Raw genomic sequence first — 24580 nt, 5'->3', positions numbered from 1 at the left:
CCTCACTCTAACTCTGATATTCCGCACACCCCTCACTGTAACACACTGACATACCCCATGCCCCTCACTCTAACTCTGATATACCCCACACCCCCCACTGTAACACTCTGATACATCCCACACCCTTCACTGTAACACTCTGATATACCCACCACCCCTCACTGTAACACTCTGATATACCCCACACCCCTCACTGTAACACTCTGATATACCCCACACCCCTCATTGTAACACTCTGATATACCCCACACCCCTCACTGTAACATTCTTATATACCCCACATCCCTCACTGTGACACACTGATATACCCCACACCCCTCACTGTTACACTCTGATAGACCCCAAACCCCTCACTGTAACACTCTGATATACCCCACACCCCTCATTGTAACACTCTGATATACCCCACACCCCTCACTGTAACATTCTTATATACCCCACATCCCTCACTGTGACACACTGATATACCCCACACCCCTCACTGTTACACTCTGATAGACCCCAAACCCCTCACTGTAACACTCTGATATACCCCACACCTCTCACTGTAACTCTCTGATATACCCCATACCCCCCTTCATTGTAACACTCTGATATACCACACACCCCTCACTGTAACACTCTGATATACCCCACACCCCTCAATGTATCACATCCTGATATGCCCCACAGCCCTCACTGTAACATTCTTATATACCCCACACCCCTCACTGATAGACCCCACACCCCTCATTGTAACACTCTGATATACCTCACACCCCCTCACTGTAACACTCTGATATACCCCACACCCCTCACTGTAACATTCTGATATACCCCACACCCCTCACTGTAACACTCTGATATACCCCACACCCCTCACTGTAACACTCTGATATACCCCACACCCCTCACTGTAACACTCTGATATACCCCACACCCCTCACGGTAACACTCTGATATACCCCACACCCCTCACTGTTACTCTCTGATATACCCCTGATCCCTCACTGTAACATTCTTATATACCCCATACCCCCCTCACTGTGACACTCTGATATACCCCACACCCCTCACTGTAACATTCTGATATACCCCACACCCCTCACTGTAACACTCTGATATACCCCACACCCCTCACTGTAACACTCTGATATACCCCACACCCCTCACTGTAACACTCTGATATACCCCACACCCCTCCTTGCGACACTCTGATATATCCCACACCCCTCACTGTAACACAGTGATATACCCCACACCACTCACTGTAACACTCTGATATACCCCACACCCCTCACTGTAACACTTTGATATACCCCACACCCCTCACTGTAACACTCTGATATACCCCACACCCCTCACTGTAACACTCTGATATACCCCACACCCCTCACTGTAACACACTGATATACCCCAGACCCCTCACTGTAACACTCTGATATACCCCACACCCCTCACTGTAACACTCTAATATACCCCACACTCCTGACTGTAACATTCTTATATACCCCACACCCCTCACTTATATACCCCACACCCCTCACTGTAACACTCTGATATACCCCACACCCCTAACTGTAACACTCTGATATACCTCACACCCCCTCACTGTAACACTCTGATATATCCCACACCCCCTCACTGTAACACACCGATATAGACCACACCCCTCACTGTGACACTCTGATACACCCCATACCCCACACTGTAACCCTCTGATATACCGCATACCCCTCACTGTAACACTCTGATATACCCCACACACCTCACAGTAACACTCTGATGTACCCCATACCCCTCACTCTAATTCTGATATACCCCACACCCCTCACTGTATGTCGTGAACCATCGTTGGTTCACCACTGGGGGTTGTTATTATGTTACTGTTGGGCTAGGGTGTTGTTACTGTGGGGGTTGTACAATGTTGTTGGGTTAGGGTGTTTACCTGTTATAAGTGTTATCATGGCACATTCCAGTGGGGTCCCGCCTCCGGTGGCGAGGTATAAGACCCTCTGCTCCGGCAGGACCCCTTCAGTCTGAACTGGTGTATTCGTGTTAGTAGTTCCATTGTTACACAATAAAAGCCTTCAATATCGAAGCCTTGGTTCCACGTGCTTAATTGTCGCGCATCAATTTTATTGTCTAACAGAAAACTCACAGCTGTACAAAAAAAAAAGAGTATGGAACAGATCTTAAAACCGGATCGTCTGACACTGGACCCACGTGCGGTCGGTGCCGCTAACACATTCGACCATTGGTGGAAGTGTTTCGAGGACTACCTGGCAGCCTCGGTAGCTATCACTACAGACAGTGATAAACTCCAGGTCCTCCACGCAAGGGTAAGCGACACGATTTATCTCGCCATTCGTGCAGCTCCCACTTACCCGGGTGCCGTCGAGCTCCTAAAAAAACGATACACGAAGCCACCCAACGAGATACACGCTCGTTACCTCCTCGCTACACGACGTCGGCAGTCGGGCGAAACCATGGAGGACTACGCCAATGAGCTCCTGCAGCTTGCCAGGGGTTGCGATTGTAAAGACGTATCAGCCGAACAATACATGTACGACCTCACCCGAGACGCGTTCGTAGCAGGGGTAGGGTCCTCGTACATCAGGCTTAAATTGCTGGAAAAGGGGAAACTCGACTTGACCCAAGCAATGGAGATGGCTGTGATGCTGGAAGCGGCGTCGAAGAGCTTGGCGCTGTACCCCGAGGACCACGTGCAGTCAACGTGGCTGGAGCAAGCTCAGCTCCCTCCTCGCCCCGCTAACCCGCGCTCCCAGATCGATCCGACGACGGCGGCAGCTCCAGGTGGCCAGCGATGCTATATTTGTGGTGGGGCCAAGCATCCACGGCAACAGTGTCCGGCAAGAACGGCAATCTGCAGCCAGTGCGGTAAAAAAGGCCACTACGGCAAAGTCTGCAGGTCCAAGCCTAAAAACGGCAGTGCAGCTTGTAACCCTCCAGAACGGAGACAATCTCCTTCGGCGTCGCAGTACCCACGAGGTCCGACCACGTGCGAACCCAGGACGGCGCCATCGTGGCTGACGGAGGAGGAGGAAGACCACCAGGAGTCGCTGCGTTTGGCGCCCTCGCCCACGTGCGATTCATGGGGGCGGCCATCATGGTCCACGACGACTAGGAGCGACCAGCAGGGGTCCTCAGCATCAACATCGGCAGCATGCAGTGACGCCCAGGGGCCAACGGTGGCGTCGATCTCCCTGGACCAGACCAGGCACTACAGACTTGAAAATACCATGATGGATATAAAGGTTAGTGGTCGAACTGTGAATTGTCTGTTTGACAGTGGGAGCACCGAAAGTTTCATACACCCTGAAACTGCTAAAAGGTGTGGACTCCGGGTTCTCCCTGCCAAGCAGACAATTTCCATGGCATCACGGTCCCGGTCTGTACCGATCCAAGGACGATGTATGGTAACTCTTGAGGTACAGGGCACAATTTACGAGCAATACAGGCTCCTTGTGCTACCTCACCTTTGTGCGCCAATTCGCCTCAGACTAAACTTTATGGTCCACATGAAGACTGTGATCCGACAGTACGGTGGGCCACTCCCTTCACTGGCAGTAGGGAATCAGCCGCAGCCTCCAAATTGCCCAAAGCGCCCCGCATGCAATCTATCCACCCTGAAAATCACTACACCATCCCTTTTTAAAAATCTGGTACCTGGCTGCAAGCCCATCGCTACTAAAAGTAGGCGTTACAGCGCTGAGGACCGGATCTTTATTAGACCTGAGGTTCAGCGGCTCCTCAAGGAAGGGATCAGACAGGCCAGTGCTAGTCCGTGGAGAGCGCAGGTCGTGGTAGTCAAAAGCGGGAACAAACCTCGGATGGTCATCGACTACAGTCAGACCATTAATCGTTATACGCAGCTGGATGCGTATCCTCTCCCGCGCATTTCTGATATGGTCAATCAGATTGCGCAGTACCGAGTGTTTTCTACCATAGACCTTAAGTCCGCCTACCATCAACTCCCCATCCGCCCAGAGGACCGACAATATACGGCTTTTGAGGCGGATGGTCGTCTATACCAATTCCTCAGGGTTCCATTTGGTGTCACCAATGGGGTCTCGGTCTTCCAGCGTGCTATGGACCGAATGGTGGACCAGAACGGGTTGCGGGCTACCTTCCCGTACCTGGATAACGTCACCATCTGCGGCCATGACCAGCAGGACCACGACACGAATCTCCAACACTTTCTGCGCACTGCATCTCGCCTGAATCTGACCTATAACAGGGAGAAGTGCGTATTCCGTACGCGCAGGTTAGCCATCCTCGGATACGTGGTGGAAAATGGGGTCATTGGCCCTGATCCAGACCGTATGCGCCCACTTACTGAACTTCCCTTGCCCGCTAGCACGAAAGCACTGAGGAGATGCCTCGGGTTCTTTTCGTATTATGCACAGTGGGTCCCCAACTACGCGGACAAAGCTCGTCCGCTCATTAAGTCCACGACCTTCCCACTTACGCCGGAGGCCCAATTGGCCTTCAAGGCTTTGAAAAGCGACATCTCGAAAGCCACGATGCACGCAGTGGATGAATCCATCCCTTTCCAGGTGGAGAGTGATGCATCTGATTTCGCCCTAGCCGCCACACTAAACCAGGCAGGCAGGCCCGTCGCGTTCTTTTCCCGCACCCTTCAAGGCCCCGAAATTCGGCACTCAGCGGTGGAGAAGGAGGCTCAGGCCATTGTGGAGGCAGTCAGACACTGGCGCCATTACCTGGCAGGGAAGCGGTTCACCCTGATCACGGATCAACGATCCGTGGCGTTTATGTTCAGCAACACGCAGAGGGGCAAGATCAAGAACGATAAGATCTTGCGGTGGAGAATTGAGCTCTCCACCTATAATTACGATATTATGTATCGTCCAGGGAAGCTCAATGAGCCCTCGGATGCCCTCTCGCGCGGAACATGCGCCATCATGCAGGAGGACCGCTTGAAGGCTCTCCACAATGATCTGTGTCATCCTGGAGTCACCAGACTCTACCACTTCGTCAAAGCCCGCAACCTGCCCTACTCGGTGGAGGATGTCAGGTCAGTGACGAGAAGCTGTCGGATTTGCGCAGAATGCAAACCACACTTTTATCGACCAGACCGGGCACAATTGGTCAAGGCCACTCGCCCTTTTGAGAGGCTGAGTGTGGATTTTAAGGGCCCCCTTCCCTCAACGGACCGGAATGTCTATTTCCTCAACATAATAGATGAGTATTCCCGGTTTCCGTTTGTTGTCCCCTGTGCGGACACGTCGACTGCCACCGTCATCAAGGCATTCAGTGAGCTTTTTACCCTGTTCGGGTACCCCTGCTACATTCATAGCGACAGGTGCTCGTCGTTCATGAGCAACGACTTGAGGCAATTCCTGCTCTCATTCGGGATTGCCTCTAGTAGAACCACGAGCTACAACCCTAGGGGTAACGGACAGGTGGAAAGGGAGAATGCTACAGTCTGGAAGGCTGTCCTACTGGCACTGAAATCCAGGGGCCTTCCAGTCTCCCGTTGGCAGGAGGTCCTTCCAAATGCGCTCCATTCTATCCGCTCCCTCCTGTGTACGGCAACCAATGCTACTCCCCACGCGAGGATGTTCTCATTCCCTCAGAAGTCGTCCTCGGGAACCTCATTGCCAGCCTGGTTGACGTACCCAGGACCCGTCCTTCTGCGGCGACATGTGAGGGCTCGCAGGTCCGACCCCTTGGTCAAACCAGTCCAACTCCTCCACGCCAACCCTCAGTATGCCTATGTGGCATATCCTGACGGGCGAGAGGACACTGTCTCCATTAGAGACCTGGCGCCCGCAGGGGACGTAGCAACTCCTGTCGCTCCTATTCCCCCAGTCACGAATCCACTACTCCTCATTGCTTCCCCAGACGTGGCGCGGTCAGCACCGGGACCAGTGCATAACACTTTTACTCCCATGTACAGCTTGCCTGAGACTCGGAGATCGGCGCCACCATCATCACCACCACCACCAAAGGTTCCAGGATCCCCTGCACCATCGCCTCACCAGGGCCAGCCGGCCCGGGAGTCCTTGAGGGGACAGCCAGACGTTGTTTTGGAAAGAACGCCACCGCAAGCACCTGCTCCGGTTTCGCAACCGGTTTTGAGGAGATCACAGCGTCGGTGCGGTCCTCCAGACCGTCTGGACTTGTGAATTCTGTTTATATGACCTGTTTTTTTCTTGCACCCCGCCACCTTTTGTTCTTAAAGGAAGGGTGAATGTGGTGAACCATCGTTGGTTCACCACTGGGGGTTGTTATTATGTTACTGTTGGGCTAGGGTGTTGTTACTGTGGGGGTTGTACAATGTTGTTGGGTTAGGGTGTTTACCTGTTATAAGTGTTATCATGGCACATTCCAGTGGGGTCCCGCCTCCGGTGGCGAGGTATAAGACCCTCTGCTCCGGCAGGACCCCTTCAGTCTGAACTGGTGTATTCGTGTTAGTAGTTCCATTGTTACACAATAAAAGCCTTCAATATCGAAGCCTTGGTTCCACGTGCTTAATTGTCGCGCATCACTGTAACACTCTGATATACCACACGTCCCTCACTGTGAGACTCTGATATACCCCACACCCCTCACTGTAACTCTCTGATATACACCACACCCCTCACTGTAACACTCTGATATACCCCACAGCCCTCACTGTAACACTCTGATATACCCCACCCCCATCACTCTAACACACTGATATACCGCACACATCTCACTGTAACACACTGATATACCCTACACCCCTCACTGTAACACTCTGATATACCCCACACCCCTCAGTGTAACACTCTGATATACCCCACACCCCTCACTGTAACATTCTGATATACCCCACCCCCATCAATGGAACACACTGATATACTGCACACCCCTCACTGTAACACTCTGATATACCCCACAGCCCTCACTGTAACATTCTAATATACCCCACACCCCCTCACTGTAACACACTGATATACCCCATACCCCTCACTGTGACACTCTGATATACCCCATACCCCTCACTGTAACACTCTGATATACCCCACACACCTCACTGTAACACTCTGATATACCCCATACCCCTCACTCTAATTCTGATATACCCCACACCCCTCACTGTAACACTCAGATATACCCCATACCCCTCAGTGTAACATTCTTATATACCCCACACCCCTCACTGTGAGACTCTGATATACCCCACACGCCTCACTGTAACACTTTGATATACCCCACACTCCTCACTGTAACTCTGATATACCCCACACCCCTCACTGTAACACTCTGATATACACAACACCCCTCACTGTAACACACTGATATACCCCACACCCCTCACTGTGACACTCTGATATACCCCACACCCCTCGCTGTAACTCTCTGATATACCCCACACCCCTCACTGTAGCACTCTGATATACCCCATACCCCTCACTCTAACTCTGATATTCCGCACACCCCTCACTCTAACACACTGATATAGCGCACTCCCCTCACTGTAACTCTGATATACCCCACACCCCTCACTGTCAGACTCTGATATACCCCACACACCTCACTGTAACATTCTTATATACCCCACACCCCTCACTGTAACACTCTGATATACCCCACACCCCTCATTGTAACACTCTGATATATCCCACACCCCTCCCTGCGACACTCTGATATATCCCACACCCCTCACTGTAACACAGTGATATACCCCACACCCCTCACTGTAACACTCTGATATACCCCACACCCCTCACTGTAACACTCTGATATACCCCACACCCCTCACTGTAACACACTGATATACCCCACACCCCTCACTGTGACACTCTGATATATCCCACACCCCTCACTGTAACACACTGATATACCCCACACCCCTCACTGTAACACTCTGATATACCCCACACCCCTCACTGTAACACTCTGATATACCCCACACCCCTCACTGTAACACTCTGATATACCCCACACCCCTCACTGTAACACACTGATATACCCCACACCCCTCACTGTAACACTCTGATATATCCCACACCCCTCACTGTAACATTCTTATATACCCCACACCCCTCACTTATATACCCCACACCCCTCACTGTAACCCTCTGATATATCGCATACCCCTCACTGTAACACTCTGATATACCCCACACACATCACTGTAACACTCTGATGTACCCCATACCCCTCACTCTAATTCTGATATACCCCACACCCCTCACTGTAACACTCTGATATACCACACGTCCCTCACTGTGAGACTCTGATATACCCCACACCCCTCACTGTAACTCTCTGATATACCCCAGACCCCTCACTGTAACACTCTGATATACCCCACCCCATCACTGTAACACACTGATATACCGCACACATCTCACTGTAACACACTGACATACCCCACACCCCTCACTGTAACACTCTGATATACCCCACACCCCTCACTGTAACACTCTGATATACCCCACACCCCTCACTGTAACACACTGATATACCCCACACACACCCCCTCACTGTAGCACACTGATATACCCCACACCCCTCACTGTAACACACTGATATACCCCACACCCCTCACTGTAACACTCTGATATACCCCACACCCCTCACTGTAACACACTGAAATACCGAACATCCCTCACTGTAACACTCTGATATACCCCACACCCCTCACTGTAACACTCTGATATACCCCACACACACCCCCTCACTGTAGCACACTGATATACCCCACACCCCTCACTGTAACACACTGATATACCCCACACCCCTCACTGTAACACTCTGATATACCCCACACCCCTCACTGTAACACTCTGATATACCCCACACCCCTCACTGTAACACACTGAAATACCGAACATCCCTCACTGTAACACACTGAAATACCGAACATCCCTCACTGTGACACTCTGATATACCCCACACCCCTCACTGTAACACTCTGATATACCCCACACCCCTCATTGATATACCCCACACCCCTCACTGTAACACTCTGATATACGCCACACCCCTCACTGCAACACTCTGATATACCTCACACCCCCTCACTGTAACACTCTGATATACCCCACATCTCCTAACTGGAACACACCGATGTAGCCCACACCCCTCACTGTAACACTCTGATATACCCCACACCCCTCACTGTAACACACTGAAATACCGAACATCCCTCACTGTGACACTCTGATATACCCCACACCCCTCACTGTAACACTCTGATATACCCCACACCCCTCACTGATATACCCCACACCCCTCACTGTAACACTCTGATATACGCCACACCCCTCACTGCAACACTCTGATATACCTCACACCCCCTCACTGTAACACTCTGATATACCCCACATCTCCTAACTGGAACACACCGATGTAGCCCACACCCCTCACTGTGACACTCTGATATACCCCACACCCCTCACTGTACCACTCTGATATACCCACACACCTTACTGTAACACTCTGATATACCCCACACCCCTCACTGTAACATTCTTATATACCCCACACCGCTCACTGTAACACTGATATACCCCACACCCCTCACTGTAACACTGATATACCCCACACCGCTCACTGTAACACTGATATACCCCACATCCCTCACTGTAACATTGTGATATACCCACACCCCTCAGTGTAACATTGTGATATACCCCACACACCTCACTGTAACACTCTGATATACCCCACACCCCTCACTGTAACACTATGATATAGCCCACACGCCTCACTGTAACACTCTGATATACCCCACACCCCTCAGTGTAACATTCTTATATACCCCACACCCCTCACTTATATACCCCACACCCCTCACTGTAACACTCTGATATACCCCACACCCCGTCACTGTAACACTCTGATATATCTCACACCCCCTCACTGTAACACACCGATATAGCCCACACCCCTCACTGTAACACTCTGATATACCCCACACCCCTCACTGTAACACTCTACAACACCGCTCACTGTGACACTCTGATATACCCCACACCCCTCACTGTTACACTCTGATAGACCCCAAACCCCTCACTGTAACACTCTGATATACCCCACACCCCTCACTGTAACACTCTGATATACCCCACACCCCTCATTGTAACACTCTGATATACCCCACACCCCTCACTGTGACACACTGATATACCCCACACCCCTCACTGTAACATTCTTATATACCCCACACCCCTCACTGTGACACTCTGATATACCCCACACCCCTCACTGTTACACTCTGATAGACCCCAAACCCCTCACTGTAACACTCTGATATACCCCACACCCCTCACTGTAACACTCTGATATACCCCATACCCCCCTCACTGTAACACTCTGATATTCCCCACACCCCTCACTGTAACACTCTGATATACCCCATACCCCTCACTGTAACACTCTGATATTCCCCATACCCCTCACTGTAACACTCTGATTTTTCCCACACCCCTCACTGTGACACACTGATATATTCCACACCCCTCACTGTAACACACTGATATACCCCACACCCCTCACTGTAACACACTGAAATACCCCACATCCCTCACTGTAACACTCTGATATACCCCACACCCCTCACTGTAACAGTCTGATAAACACAATACCCCTCACTGCAACATTCTTATATACCCCACACCCCTCACTGATATACCCCACACCCCTCACTGTAACACTCTGATATACCCCACACCCCTCACTGTAACACTCTGATATACCCCATACCCCTCACTCTAATTCTGATATACCCCACACCCCTCACTATAACACTCTGATAAACCCCATACCCCTCACTGTAGCTCTGATATACGTCACACCCCTCACTGTGAGACTCTGATAAACCCCACACGCCTCACTGTAACATTCTTATATACCCCACACCCCTCACTTATATACCCCACATCCCTCACTGTAACACTCTGATATACCCCACACCCCTCACTGTAACACTCTGATATACCCCATACCCCTCACTCTAATTCTGATATACCCCACACCCCTCGCTATAACACTCTGATAAACCCCATACCCCTCACTGTAGCTCTGATATACGTCACACCCCTCACTGTGAGACTCTGATATACCCCACACGCCTCACTGTAACATTCTTATATACCCCACACCCCTCACTTATATACCCCACACCCCTCACTGTAACACTCTGATATACCTCACACCCCCTCACTGTAACACTCTGATATATCCCACACCCCTCACTGTAACACTCTGATATACCCCATACCCCTCACTGTAACACTCTGATATACCTCACACCCCCTCACTGTAACACTCTGATATATCCCACACCCCTCACTGTAACACTCTGATATACCCCATACCCCTCACTGTAACACTCTGATATACCTCACACCCCCTCACTGTAACACTCTGATATATCCCACACCCCCTCACTGTGACACTCTGATATATCCCACACCCCTCACTGTGAGACTCTGATATACCCCACACCCCTCACTGTGAGACTCTGATATACCCCATACCCCTCACTGTAACACTCTGATATAAGAACATAAGAAATAGGTGCAGGAGTAGGCCATCTAGCCCCTCGAGCCTACCCCGCCATTCAATAAGATCATGGCTGATCTGACGTGGATCAGTACCACTTACCCGCCTGATCCCCATAACCCTTAATTCCCTTACCGATCAGGAATCCATCCATCCGCGCTTTAAACATGTTCAGCGAGGTAGCCTCCACCACCTCAGTGGGCAGAGAATTCCAGAGATTCACCACCCTCTGGGAGAAGAAGTTCCTCCTCAACCCTGTCTTAAACCGACCCCCCTTTATTTTGAGGCTGTGTCCTCTAGTTTTAACTTCCTTACTAAGTGGAAAGAATCTCTCCGCCTCCACCCTATCCAGCCCCCGCATTATCTTATAAGTCTCCATAAGATCCCCCCTCATCCTTCTAAACTCCAACGAGTACAAACCCAATCTCCTCAGCCTCTCCTCATAATCCAAACCCCTCATCTCCGGTATCAACCTGGTGAACCTTCTCTGCACTCCCTCCAATGCCAATATATCCTTCCTCATATAAGGGGACCAATACTGCACACAGTATTCCAGCTGCGGCCTCACCAATGCCCTGTACAGGTGCATCAAGACATCCCTGCTTTTATATTCTATCCCCCTCGCGATATAGGCCAACATCCCATTTGCCTTCTTGATCACCTGTTGTACCTGCAGACTGGGCTTTTGCGTCTCATGCACAAGGACCCCCAGGTCCCTTTGCACGGTAGCATGTTTTAATTTGTTTCCATTGAGATAGTAATCCCATTTGTTATTATTTCCTCCAAAGTGTATAACCTCGCATTTGTCAACGTTATACTCCATTTGCCATATCCTCGCCCACTCACTCAGCCTGTCCAAATCTCTCTGCAGATCTTCTCCGTCCTCCACACGATTCACTTTTCCATTTATCTTTGTGTCGTCTGCAAACTTCGTTACCCTACACTCCGTCCCCTCCTCCAGATCATCTATATAAATGGTAAATAGTTGCGGCCCGAGTACCGATCCCTGCGGCACGCCACTAGTTACCTTCCTCCAACCGGAAAAACACCCATTTATTCCGACTCTTTGCTTCCTGTCGGATAGCCAGTCCCCAATCCACTTTAACACACTACCCCCAACTCCGTGTGCCCTAATCTTCTTCAGCAGCCTTTTATGGGGCACCTTATCAAACGCCTTTTGGAAATCCAAAAACACCGCATCCACCGGTTCTCCTCCATCAACCGCCCTAGTCACATCTTCATAAAAATCCAACATGTTCGTCAAGCACGTCTTTCCCCTCATGAATCCATGCTGCGTCTGATTGATCGAACCATTTCTATCCAGATGCCCTGCTATCTCCTCTTTAATAATGGATTCCAGCATTTTCCCTACTACAGACGTTAAGCTGACCGGCCTATAGTTACCCGCCTTTTGTCTCCTTCCTTTTTTAAACAGCGGCGTAACATTAGCCGTTTTCCAATCAACCGGCACTACCCCAGAATGCAACGAGTTTTGATAAATAATCACTAACGCATCCACTATTACCTCTGACATTTCTTTCAATACCCTGGGATGCATTCCATCCGGACCCGGGGACTTGTCCACCTTCAGTCCCATTAGTCTACCCAGCACTGCCTCTCTGGTAACATTAATTGTATTAAGTATTTCTCCTGCTGCCAACCCTCTATCGTTAATATTTGGCAAACTATTTGTGTCCTCCACCGTGAAGACCGACACAAAAAACTTATTTAAAGACTCAGCCATATCCTCATTTCCCACTATTAACTCCCCCCTCTCGTCCTCCAAGGGTCCAACATTCACTCTAGCCACTCTATTCCTTTTTATATATTTATAAAAACTTTTACTATCATTTTTTATATTAATTGCTAGCCTAGCTTCATAGTCTATCCTTCCTTTCTTTATCGCTTTCTTAGTCTCTCTTTGTTGTTTCTTAAATTTTTCCCAATCACTTGTTTCTCCACTATTTTTGGCCACTCTGTACGCAGCTGTTTTTATTTTAATACTCTCCTTTATTTCCTTCGTTATCCACGGCTGGTTCTCCCTTTTCTTACAATCCTTGTTTTTTGCTGGAATATATTTTTGCTGAGAACTGAAAAGGATCTCCTTAAAAATCCTCCACTGTTCCTCAGCTATCCTACCTGCCAGCCTGCTCTCCCAGTCTACCTTAGCCAATTCATCCCTCATCCTATCATATTTCCCTCTGTTCAAACAGAGGACACTGGTTTGGGACCAAACTTTCTCCTCTTCCATCTGAATCAGAAATTCGACCATATTGTGGTCACTAGACCCAAGAGGGTCCTTCACAATAAGAGCCTTAATTCTACCTACCTCGTTACACAATACCAGATCCAAAATAGCTCGTTCCCTCGTCGGTTCCGTAACATGCTGTTCAAGGAAACTATCCCGACAGCATTCTAAGAACTCTTCCTCCATTCCACCCTTACCGACTTGAGTCTGCCAGTCAATGTGCATGTTGAAGTCCCCCATGATTATTGCCGTTCCGTTTTTACACGCATCCCTTATCTGCTTGTTTATAGCCCTCCCTACCTCAACATTATTATTTGGGGGCCTATATACCACACCTACTAGTGTCTTTCTCCCTCTACTATTCCTCATCTCTACCCATAATGATTCCACGTTTTGTTCCTCAGAGCCTATGTCATCCCTCAGTACTACCCTGATATTATCTCTTATTAATAGCGCGACCCCACCACCTTTTCCTTCCTGTCTATTCTTCCTAAACGCCTGATACCCCTGGATATTCATATCCCACACCCCCTCACTGTAACACACCGATATACCCCACACCCCTCACTGTAACACTCTGATACACCCCATACCCCTCACTGTAACCCTCTGATATACCGCATACCCCTCACTGTAACACTCTGATGTACCCCATACCCCTCACTCTAATTCTGATATACCCCACACCCCTCACTGTAACACTCTGATATACCACACATCCCTCACTGTGAGACTCTGATATACCCCACACCCCTCACTGTAACTCTCTGATATACCCCACACCCCTCACTGTAACACGCTGATATACCCCACACCCCTCACTGTAACACTCTGATATACCCCACCCCCATCACTGTAACACTGATATACCGCACACATCTCACTGTAACACACTGATATACCCCACACCCCTCACTGTCACACTCTGATATACCCCACACCCCTCACTGTAACACTCTGATATACCCCACACCCCTCACTGTAACATTCTTATATGCCCCACACCCCTCACTGTGACACTCTTGATATACCCCACACCCCTCACTGTAACACTCTGATATACCCCAAACCCCTCACTGTAACACACTGATATACCCCACACCCCTCACTGTGAGACTCTGATATACCCCACACCCCTCACTGTAACATTCTTATATGCCCCACACCCCTCACTGTGACACTCTGATATACCCCAAACCCCTCACTGTAACACACTGATATACCCCATGCCCCTCACTCTAACTCTGATATTCCGCACACCCCTCACTGTAACACACTGATATACCCCATGCCCCTCACTCTAACTCTGATATACCCCACACCCCCCACTGTAACACTCTGATATATCCCACACCCCTCACTGTAACACTCTGATATACCCCACACCCCTCACTGTAACACTCTGATATACCCCACACCCCTCACTGTAACACTCTGATATACCCCACACCCCTCATTGTAACACTCTGATATACCCCACACCCCTCACTGTAACATTCTTATATACCCCACATCCCTCACTGTGACACACTGATATACCCCACACCCCTCACTGTTACACTCTGATAGACCCCAAACCCCTCACTGTAACACTCTGATATACCCCACACCCCTCATTGTAACACTCTGATATACCCCACACCCCTCACTGTAACATTCTTATATACCCCACATCCCTCACTGTGACACACTGATATACCCCACACCCCTCACTGTTACACTCTGATAGACCCCAAACCCCTCACTGTAACACTCTGATATACCCCACACCTCTCACTGTAACTCTCTGATATACCCCATACCCCCCTTCATTGTAACACTCTGATATACCCCACACCCCTCAATGTATCACATCCTGATATGCCCCACAGCCCTCACTGTAACATTCTTATATACCCCACACCCCTCACTGATAGACCCCACACCCCTCACTGTAACACTCTGATATACCTCACACCCCCTCACTGTAACACTCTGATATACCCCACACCCCTCACTGTAACATCTGATATACCCCACACCCCCTCACTGTAACAGACTGATATACCCCATACCCCTCACTGTGACATTCTGATATACCCCATACCCCTCACTGTAACACTCTGATATACCTCACACCCCCTCACTGTAACACTCTGATATACCCCACACCCCTCACTGTAACATCTGATATACCAAACACCCCCTCACTGTAACACACTGATATACCCCATACCCCTCACTGTGCCATTCTGATATACCCCACACACCTCACTGTAACCTTCTGATATACCCCATACCCCTCACTCTAATTCTGATATACCCCACACCCCTCACTATAACACTCTGATATACCCCACATCCCTCACTGTGAGACTCTGATATACCCCACACCCCTCACTGTAACACTCTGATATTCCCCACATCCCTCACTGTGAGACTCTGATATACCCCACACCCCTCACTGTAACTCTCTGGTATACCCCACACCCCTCACTGTAACCCTCTGATATACCCCATACCCCTCACTGTAACACTCTGATATACCCCACATCCCTCACTGTGAGACTCTGATATACCCCACACCCCTCACTGTAACTCTCTGATATACCCCACACCCCTCACTGTAACACTCTGATATACCCCACACCCCTCACTGTGAACTCTGATATACCCCATACCCCTCACTGTAACACTCTGATATACCCCACACCCCTCACTGTAACTCTGATATACCCCACACCCCTCACTGTAACATTCTGATATACCCCACACCCCTCACTGTAACACTCTGATATACACCACACCCCTCACTGTAACATTCTGATATACCCCACACCCCTCACTGTAACACACTGATATACCCCACACCCCTCACTGTAACGCTCTGATATACCCCACACCCCTCACTGTAACACTCTGATATACCCCACACCCCTCACTGTAACACTCTGATATACCCCACACCCCTCACTGTGACACTCTGATATACCCCACACCCCTCACTGTAACTCTGATATACCCCACACCCCTCACTGTAACTCTGATACACCCCACACCCCTCACTGTGACACCCTATTGCCCCCCCGCAGGTTGTTGCTCTTACCTGCTGTGGAGAATGCCCATGATGCTGCACAGTTGCCCTGGTCCATGGGCTCATGGATCATTCCTGGCCATTTCTCTGCTGCGTTGAAGTTCCTGGGAAGGAGGTCATTACCATCCATGTTCATCTGAAAGATGAGGGAAATCTGTTGTAAACGGCCGGCCACAGGGACAGAGCTGGAGACAAACCTGATTGACATGAATGACTGAAATCACATTGAGCACAGTGAGGCTTGGACTTTCCTGGTTCTTTTTTATATTTGTTCTTGGAACGTGGCTGGGCCAACATTTATTGCCCTTCCCTAATTGTCCTTGAGCCATCTTCTTCAACTGTTGCAGTCCATGTGGTGTAGGTACACCCACAGTGCTGTTAGGGATGGATAATTACAGAGCTGGAGAAACAGGATGTCCATGAGTTGTCAATAACAAAATCGACCTGGTTCGAGCTGGGAAACAAAAGAGATACTGCGACATTGTTGAGTGTTTCCTCCAGGTTATTAGCTCAGAATTAGAGGAACACATTTATAAAATTAGGAGATGCATAATCTACAGAGCAGTGATAATGGTGGACTTTAATTATCCTGATAGAGAATGGGATAGTAATAGTCTAAAGGCAGAGAGGGGCCAGTGTCCTTGGAGTGTGAATCAGAAGAATTTTCTGCAGCAGTCTGTCTCCAGTCCAACATGGAAGGAAGCATTGCTGCTTCTGGGGAATGGGGCAGATGACGTGAATCAGGTGTCAGAAAGCAAATATGTCGAGGGCAGTGATCATTTGTTCGGGTCCGGGATGAGAAGCCCAAGTTACATTAGAAAGCTCAACTAGACCCCAATAACTTTTCTACTTTGGTGTACATGTGAGGAAAGGATATTTCCTTCCAGCAGTGATTCCACTGACAGAGAGTAGGCATCTATTATAGTAAAGCACATTTATTTAATTTAGTTTAACTATAACTCTAACAAATGAAGCAACTTAACTATTAACATTAACAAGTGTGGAGACCAAAATGCCACAAATATTCCAGATGTGCTCTCACCAAAACCCTGTACAATTGTATTCAGGCATCTATATTCTTGTATCCCAATCCCCTTTCATTAAAGGACAATGTGTCATTAGCCTTCCTAATTTCTTGCTGTACCCGCATGCGAACTTTCTGCGTTCCCTGTATGATTGCATCCAATCTTTCCGATCATCAACACTCTCGATGGGCCAAAGGGCCATTTCTGTGGCTTTATGACTCTGACTTCGAAGTTTCCCACCTTTTAAAAAAACATTCTGCTTTTCTATTCTTACAACAAAAGTGAATAACTCCACACTTCCCTACATTGTATCATGCCTGCCATCTTATTGTCTACTCATTTAATCTGTCTATAACTCTCTGCAGCCTTTCTGTGTCCTCCTCACAACTTCCCTTCCCATCTAGCTTGGTATCATCAGCAAAATTAGATACATTACTCTCTGACTCTTAATATAGATTGTAAATAGCTGAGGCCCTAGCACTGATCCTTATGGCATTCCACTGTTCAATGCCGCATTTATTCCCACTCTGCTTTCTATCCGTTAATCAATCCTCTTCCCGTGCTAATGTGAATAGTGGGGAATTTAGAGATGAGGATGCCATTGAATGTCAAGGGGTGATGGTTGGATTTTCTCATGTTGGAGATGGTCATTGTCTGGCACATGTGTGGCACAAATCCTACTTACCACTTATCAGCCCAAGCCTGAACATTGTCCAGGCCTTGCTGCATTTGGACATGGACTGCTTCAGTACCTGATGGGTTGTGAATGCTGCTGAACATTGTGCAATCATCAGTGAATATTTCCACTTATAATGAAGGGAATGTCATTGATGAAGTAGTTGAAGATGGTTGGGCCTAGGACACTTCCCTAAGGAACTCCTGCAGTGATGTCATGGAGCTGAAGTGATGGGCCTCCAACTACCACAACCATCTTCCTTTATATGAAGATTAAAGCCCCCCACAGCTATTATGTTGCTTTTGTTACAAGCTCCAATAATTTCTTGTTTGATGCTCTGTGCAATGGTATAACTACTGTCAGGGACCTATAAACTACTCATGCCTGTGTTTTTGATTCTTGCTATTCCTAATTTCCACCTATACTGATTCTACTTCAGGATCTTTAGAGACCAGATCATTTCTCACTAATGTCCTTGTGCCATCCTTTACTATCAAAACTAGCCCATTCTGTCTGTCTGCTCAAAAGATTTATACAGTAAGGAGTCTAACAATGTTGGACTTTAACCTGGTGTTGTTAGACTCCTTACTGTGTTTACCCCAGTCCAACGCCGGCATCTGCACATCAAAAGATTTATACCCGGGAATATTTAATTCCCAACCTTTGTACCTTGTAGCCATGTCCCTTAATAGTGATGAATAAATCATTTACCTCTATTTGTACCATTAATTTATCTACCTTATTGCAAATAATTGTACATTCAGATGAAGAAACTTTTGCTGAAATCTTGCTGGTGTTTTCACTGGCCCACCAGCAACCCCTCCCCCGCCACTGCCGGCATGGACATCTACCTGACTTCTGTTCTGCAGTCCTATCCTTGACTTGCTCCTGATCATCCCCATCTCTTTCTTTGTGTCAATTCAGTCAGGGTCAGGGCTGTGGATTTCAGCAGAGGATGTTTCTTAGATATTCGGCTGCTCGTCCAATACAAAGTCCCATGTGGCTCAGTGACAGCATTCTAGCTTCTAAATCAGAATGTCATGGTTTCAAGCCCCACTGTCTAGGACAGCATTACTGCTCCAGTACAGGGAGAGTGCTGCATGGTTGGAGGTATTATATTTCAGACAGAATGTTAAACAAATTCTGCTCTGCCTTACCAGATAGAAATGAAAGATTGCATGTTCTCCCTGCTGCCCCAACCGATAGTTAATTATTCAACCAACACCTTGTCAAGATTACGTAGTCATTATCTCCTTGTTGTTTGCTAATTGGCCCAAGTTCTGATTATCACAATAACACTATCATTAGCTAGAATATTCTTTGTAATGGTCTGGGATTGGGAAGGGTGCTATATCAATGCAACTTCAACCTTTCTTTAAGGATAATGTAAAAAATGGAAAGATCAAAAACCCACGTGTTGCTGAATGGTTTTCAGTAACAAAAATCTCTCCCCACATTAGACTGCCCAGTTCAAAGCTGAGAGGATGTCGAGCCTGGGTAACATTTTCTGAATCATCCATATCAGATTTGGCTTCTGTTTTGTAAATAAACAAGTCAGTGAAACATGAAATTGAGATGGAAGGCTGAGAAATTCAAGAATGTGCATTATCTGGTGGCATAGGTTTTAGGGACCATCTCTAAATACGTTTTAACTGATTATGCAGGACTTAGGGACCATCCCTAAACTCTATGGAACCAGGTAAAGCATGTTTAGGGATCATCCTTCACTAATCACTTTTGGATTTGATGACTATTCCCAATTGGAATTTTGGATCAAAGTGTAGAAGGACATCCATTCTTTTCCACAAGCTTGTTAGAAAAGTTGCCAAAAGCGATGTTGCTGCAATGGGTTATGTACACTGTACTCTGGTGCCAACCCTTTGTGAGAAGACATTCTGTTCTTTTGCAAGAATTATGAATGGCCCATTAATTTCTCACAAAACAAAGAACAAAGAACAATACAGCACAGGAACAGGCCCTTCGGCCCTCCAAGCCCACGCTGCTCCCTGGTCCAAACTAGACCATTCTTTTGTATCCCTCCATTCCCACTCCGTTCATATGGCTATCGAGATAAGTCTTAAATGTTCCCAGTGTGTCCGCCTCCACCACCTTGCCTGGCAGCGCATTCCAGGCCCCCACCACCCTCTGTGTAAAATATGTCCTTCTGATATCCGTGTTAAACCTCCCCCCCCTCACCTTGAACCTATGACCCCTCGTGAACGTCACCACCAACCTGGGAAAAAGCTTCCCACCGTTCATCCTATCTATGCCTTTCGTAATTTTATACACCTCTATTAGGTCACCCCTCATCCTCCGTCTTTCCAGTGAGAACAACCCCAGTTTACCCAATCTCTCCTCATAACTAAGCCCTTCCATACCAGGCAACATCCTGGTAAACCTCCTCTGCACTCTCTCTAAAGCCTCCACGTCCTTCTGGTAGTGTGGCGACCAGAACTGGGCACAGTATTCCAAATGCGGCCGAACCAACGTTCTATACAACTGCAACATCAGACCCCAACTTTTATACTCTATGCCCCGTCCTATAAAGGCAAGCATGCCATATGCCTTCTTCACCACCTTCTCCACCTGTGACGTCACCTTCAAGGATCTGTGGACTTGCACACCCAGGTCCCTCTGCGTATCTACACCCTTTATGGTTCTGCCATTTATCGTATAGCTCCCCCCTACGTTAGTTCTACCAAAATGCATCATTTTGCCTTTACCTGGATTGAACTCCATCTGCCATTTCTTTGCCCAAATTTCCAGCCTATCTATATCCTTTTGTAGCCTCTGACAATGTTCCTCACTATCTGCAAGTCCAGCCATTTTCGTGTCATCTGCAAACTTACTGATCACCCCAGTTACACCTTCTTCCAGATCGTTTATATAAATCACAAACAGCAGAGGTCCCAATACAGAGACCTGCGGAGAACCACGAGTCACAGGCATCCAGCCGGAAAAAGACCCTTCCACTACCACCCTCTGTCTTCTGTGACCAAGCCAGTTCTCCACCCATCTAGCCACCTCCCCCTTTATCCCATGAGATCCAACCTTTTGCACCAACCTACCATGAGGGACTTTGTCAAACGCTTTACTAAAGTCCATATCGACGACATCCACGGCCCTTCCCTCGTCAACCATTCTAGTCACTTCTTCAAAAAACTCCACCAGGTTAGTGAGGCATGACCTCCCTCTCACAAAACCATGCTGACTATCGTTAATGAGTTTATTCCTTTCTAAATGCGCATACATCCTATCTCTAAGAATCCTTTCCAACAACTTCCCTACCACGGACGTCAAGCTCACCGGCCTATAATTTCCCGGGTTATCTTTCCTACCCTTCTTAAATAACGGTACCACATTAGCTATCCTCCAATCCTCTGGGACCTCACCTGTGTCCAGTGACGAGACAAAGATTTGCGTCAGAGGCCCAGCGATTTCACCTCTCGTCTCCCTGAGCAGCCTTGGATAGATTCCATCAGGCCCTGGGGATTGGTTAGTCTTTATATTCCCTAAAAAACCTAACACTTCCTCCCTTGTAATGGAGATTTTCGCTAACCGGTCAACACTCCCCTCCGAGACACTCCCAGTCAACACATCCCTCTCCTTTGTGAATACTGACGCAAAGTATTTATTTAGGATCTCCCCTACTTCTTTGGGCTCTAAGCATAATTCCCCACTTTTGTCCCTGAGAAGTCCGATTTTTTCCCTGACAACCCTTTTGTTCCTAACGTATGAATAAAATGCCTTGGGATTCTCCTTAATCCTGTCTGCCAAGGACATTTCGTGACCCCTTTTTGCTCTTCTAATTCCTCGTTTGAGTTCTTTCCTACTTTCTTAGCTCGCAAACAGAGAAGGGTTATAGACGGTGCAAGAGGGAGGATGGACGGGGGATAGAGAAGGGGAGAGCTCAGACCAAAGCATTGAGATGTGTTTACTTTAATTCCAGGAGTATAGTGAATAAAGGGAATGAGCTCAGAGCGTGGATCGATGCCTGGAAGTGTGATGTGGTGGCCGTTACGGAGACTTGGATGTCTCAGGGACAGGACTGGATACTCCAGGTGCCGGGATTCAGATGTTTCAGGAAGGAACATTGTCTGTGTGGAGTTTGCACATTCTCCTTGTGTCTGCGTGGGTTTCCTCCGGGTGCTCCGGTTTCCTCCCACAGTCCAAAGATGTGCGGGTTAGGTTGATTGGCCTGGTTAAAAATTGCCCCTTAGGGTCCTGGGATGCGTGGGTTGGGGGGATTAGCGGGTAAATATGTGGGGGTAGGGCCTGGGTGGGATTGTGGTCGGTGCAGACTCGATGGGCCGAATGGCCTCCTTCTGCACTGTAGGGTTTCTATGATTCTATGACAGGGAGGGAGGCAAGAGAGGGGGTGGAGTGGCACTGCTGATCAGGGATAGTGTCACAGCTGTCGAGAAGGTGTATGCTGTGGAGGGATTGTCTCCAGAGTCTCTGTGAGTGGAAGTTCGGAGTGGGAAGGGGTCAATCACTTTGCTGGGAGTTTTCTATAGGCCGCCCAATAGTGACAGGGAGGTGGAGGAGCGGATAGGGAAACAGATCCTGGAGAGATGCAATAATAGCAGAGTTGTTGTGATGGGAGACTTCAATTTCCCAAACATAGATTGGAATATCCCTAGGGTAAGGGGTTTGAATGGGGAGGAGTTCGTTAGGTGTGTTCAGGAGGGTTTCCTGACACAGCATGTGGACAAGCCTGCAAGAGGAGAGGCTGTACTTGATCTGATACTGACCAATGAACCTGGACAGGTGTCAGATCTCTCAGTGGGAGAGCATCTTGGGGATAGCGATCATAACTCTATCTCCTTTATGCTTGCATTGGAAAAAGAGAGGATCAGGCAAGCTAGGAAAGTGTTTATATGGAGTAAGGGGAAATATGAAGACATTAGACAGCAAATTAGAGGAGTAAATTGGAAGGAGGTATTCTCGGGGAAATCTACTGAAGTGAGGTGGCAGTTTTTCAAGGAATGTCTGTCTAGGGTTCTACAGGACAATGTTCCGAGCAGACAGGGAGGAGTTGGTAGGTTAAAGGAACTGTGGTGCACGAAAGCTGTGCGGGACCTAGTCGAGAAGAAAAGGAAAGCATACAAAAGGTTCAGAGAGCTTGGCGAAGATAGGGATCTAGATGAGTATACGGCTTGTAGGAAGGGACTAAAGAAGGAAATTAGGAGAGCCAGAAGGGGTCACGAGAAGGCCTTGGCAAGTAGAATTAAGGAAAACCCTAAGGCGTTCTATAAATATGTGAAGAGTAAAAGGATGAGATGTGAAGGAATAGGGCCTATAAAAGGTGAAGGCGGGAAAATCTGTACGGAACCAGTAGAAATGGCAGAGGTGCTTAATGAGTATTTTGCCTCGGTTTTCACAGAGGAGAAGGACATGGGTGGATGTACTGTGGGCTTGCGGTGGACTGAAAAGATTGAGTATGTGGACTTTAACAAAGAGGTTGTGCTGGAATCTTTGAATGGCATCAAGATAGATAAGTCGCCGGGTCATAGAACATAGAACATAGAACATTACAGCGCAGAACAGGCCCTTCGGCCCACGATGTTGCACCGACCAGTTAAAAAAAAAAACTGTGACCCTCCAACCTAAACCAATTTCTTTTCGTCCATGAACCTATCTACGGATCTCTTAAACGCCCCCAAACTAGGCGCATTTACAACTGATGCTGGCAGGGCATTCCAATCCCTCACCACCCTCTGGGTAAAGAACCTACCCCTGACATCGGTTCTATAACTACCCCCCCTCAATTTAAAGCCATGCCCCCTCGTGCTGGATTTCTCCATCAGAGGAAAAAGGCTATCACTATCCACCCTATCTAAACCTCTAATCATCTTATATGTTTCAATAAGATCCCCTCTTAGCCGCCGCCTTTCCAGCGAAAACAATCCCAAATCCCTCAGCCTCTCCTCATAGGATCTCCCCTCCATACCAGGCAACATCCTGGTAAACCTCCTCTGCACCCTCTCCAAAGCCTCCACATCCTTCCTGTAATGTGGGGACCAGAACTGCACACAGTACTCCAAGTG

At 48.3% G+C, this 24580-nt stretch overlaps 1 protein-coding gene across 1 annotated transcript in view; it reads right to left on the bottom strand.

The window, feature by feature from the left end:
- LOC144486348 (tubulointerstitial nephritis antigen-like) overlaps nucleotides 1-24580 on the bottom strand; it is a 206559-nt gene that overhangs the window by 171016 nt on the left and 10963 nt on the right. Inside the window, exon 3 of the mRNA XM_078204381.1 lies at nucleotides 16842-16965. Within this exon, the coding sequence (XP_078060507.1) occupies nucleotides 16842-16965 (124 nt within the window). The remainder of the gene's footprint in view (nucleotides 1-16841; nucleotides 16966-24580) is intronic.

This window comes from Mustelus asterias, unplaced genomic scaffold (assembly GCF_964213995.1).
Source record: "Mustelus asterias unplaced genomic scaffold, sMusAst1.hap1.1 HAP1_SCAFFOLD_318, whole genome shotgun sequence".
In the NCBI taxonomy this organism is placed as follows: domain Eukaryota; kingdom Metazoa; phylum Chordata; class Chondrichthyes; order Carcharhiniformes; family Triakidae; genus Mustelus; species Mustelus asterias.
The sequence above is the reverse complement of the archived record's forward strand: the minus strand, read 5'-3'. Positions and strand labels throughout refer to the sequence as shown.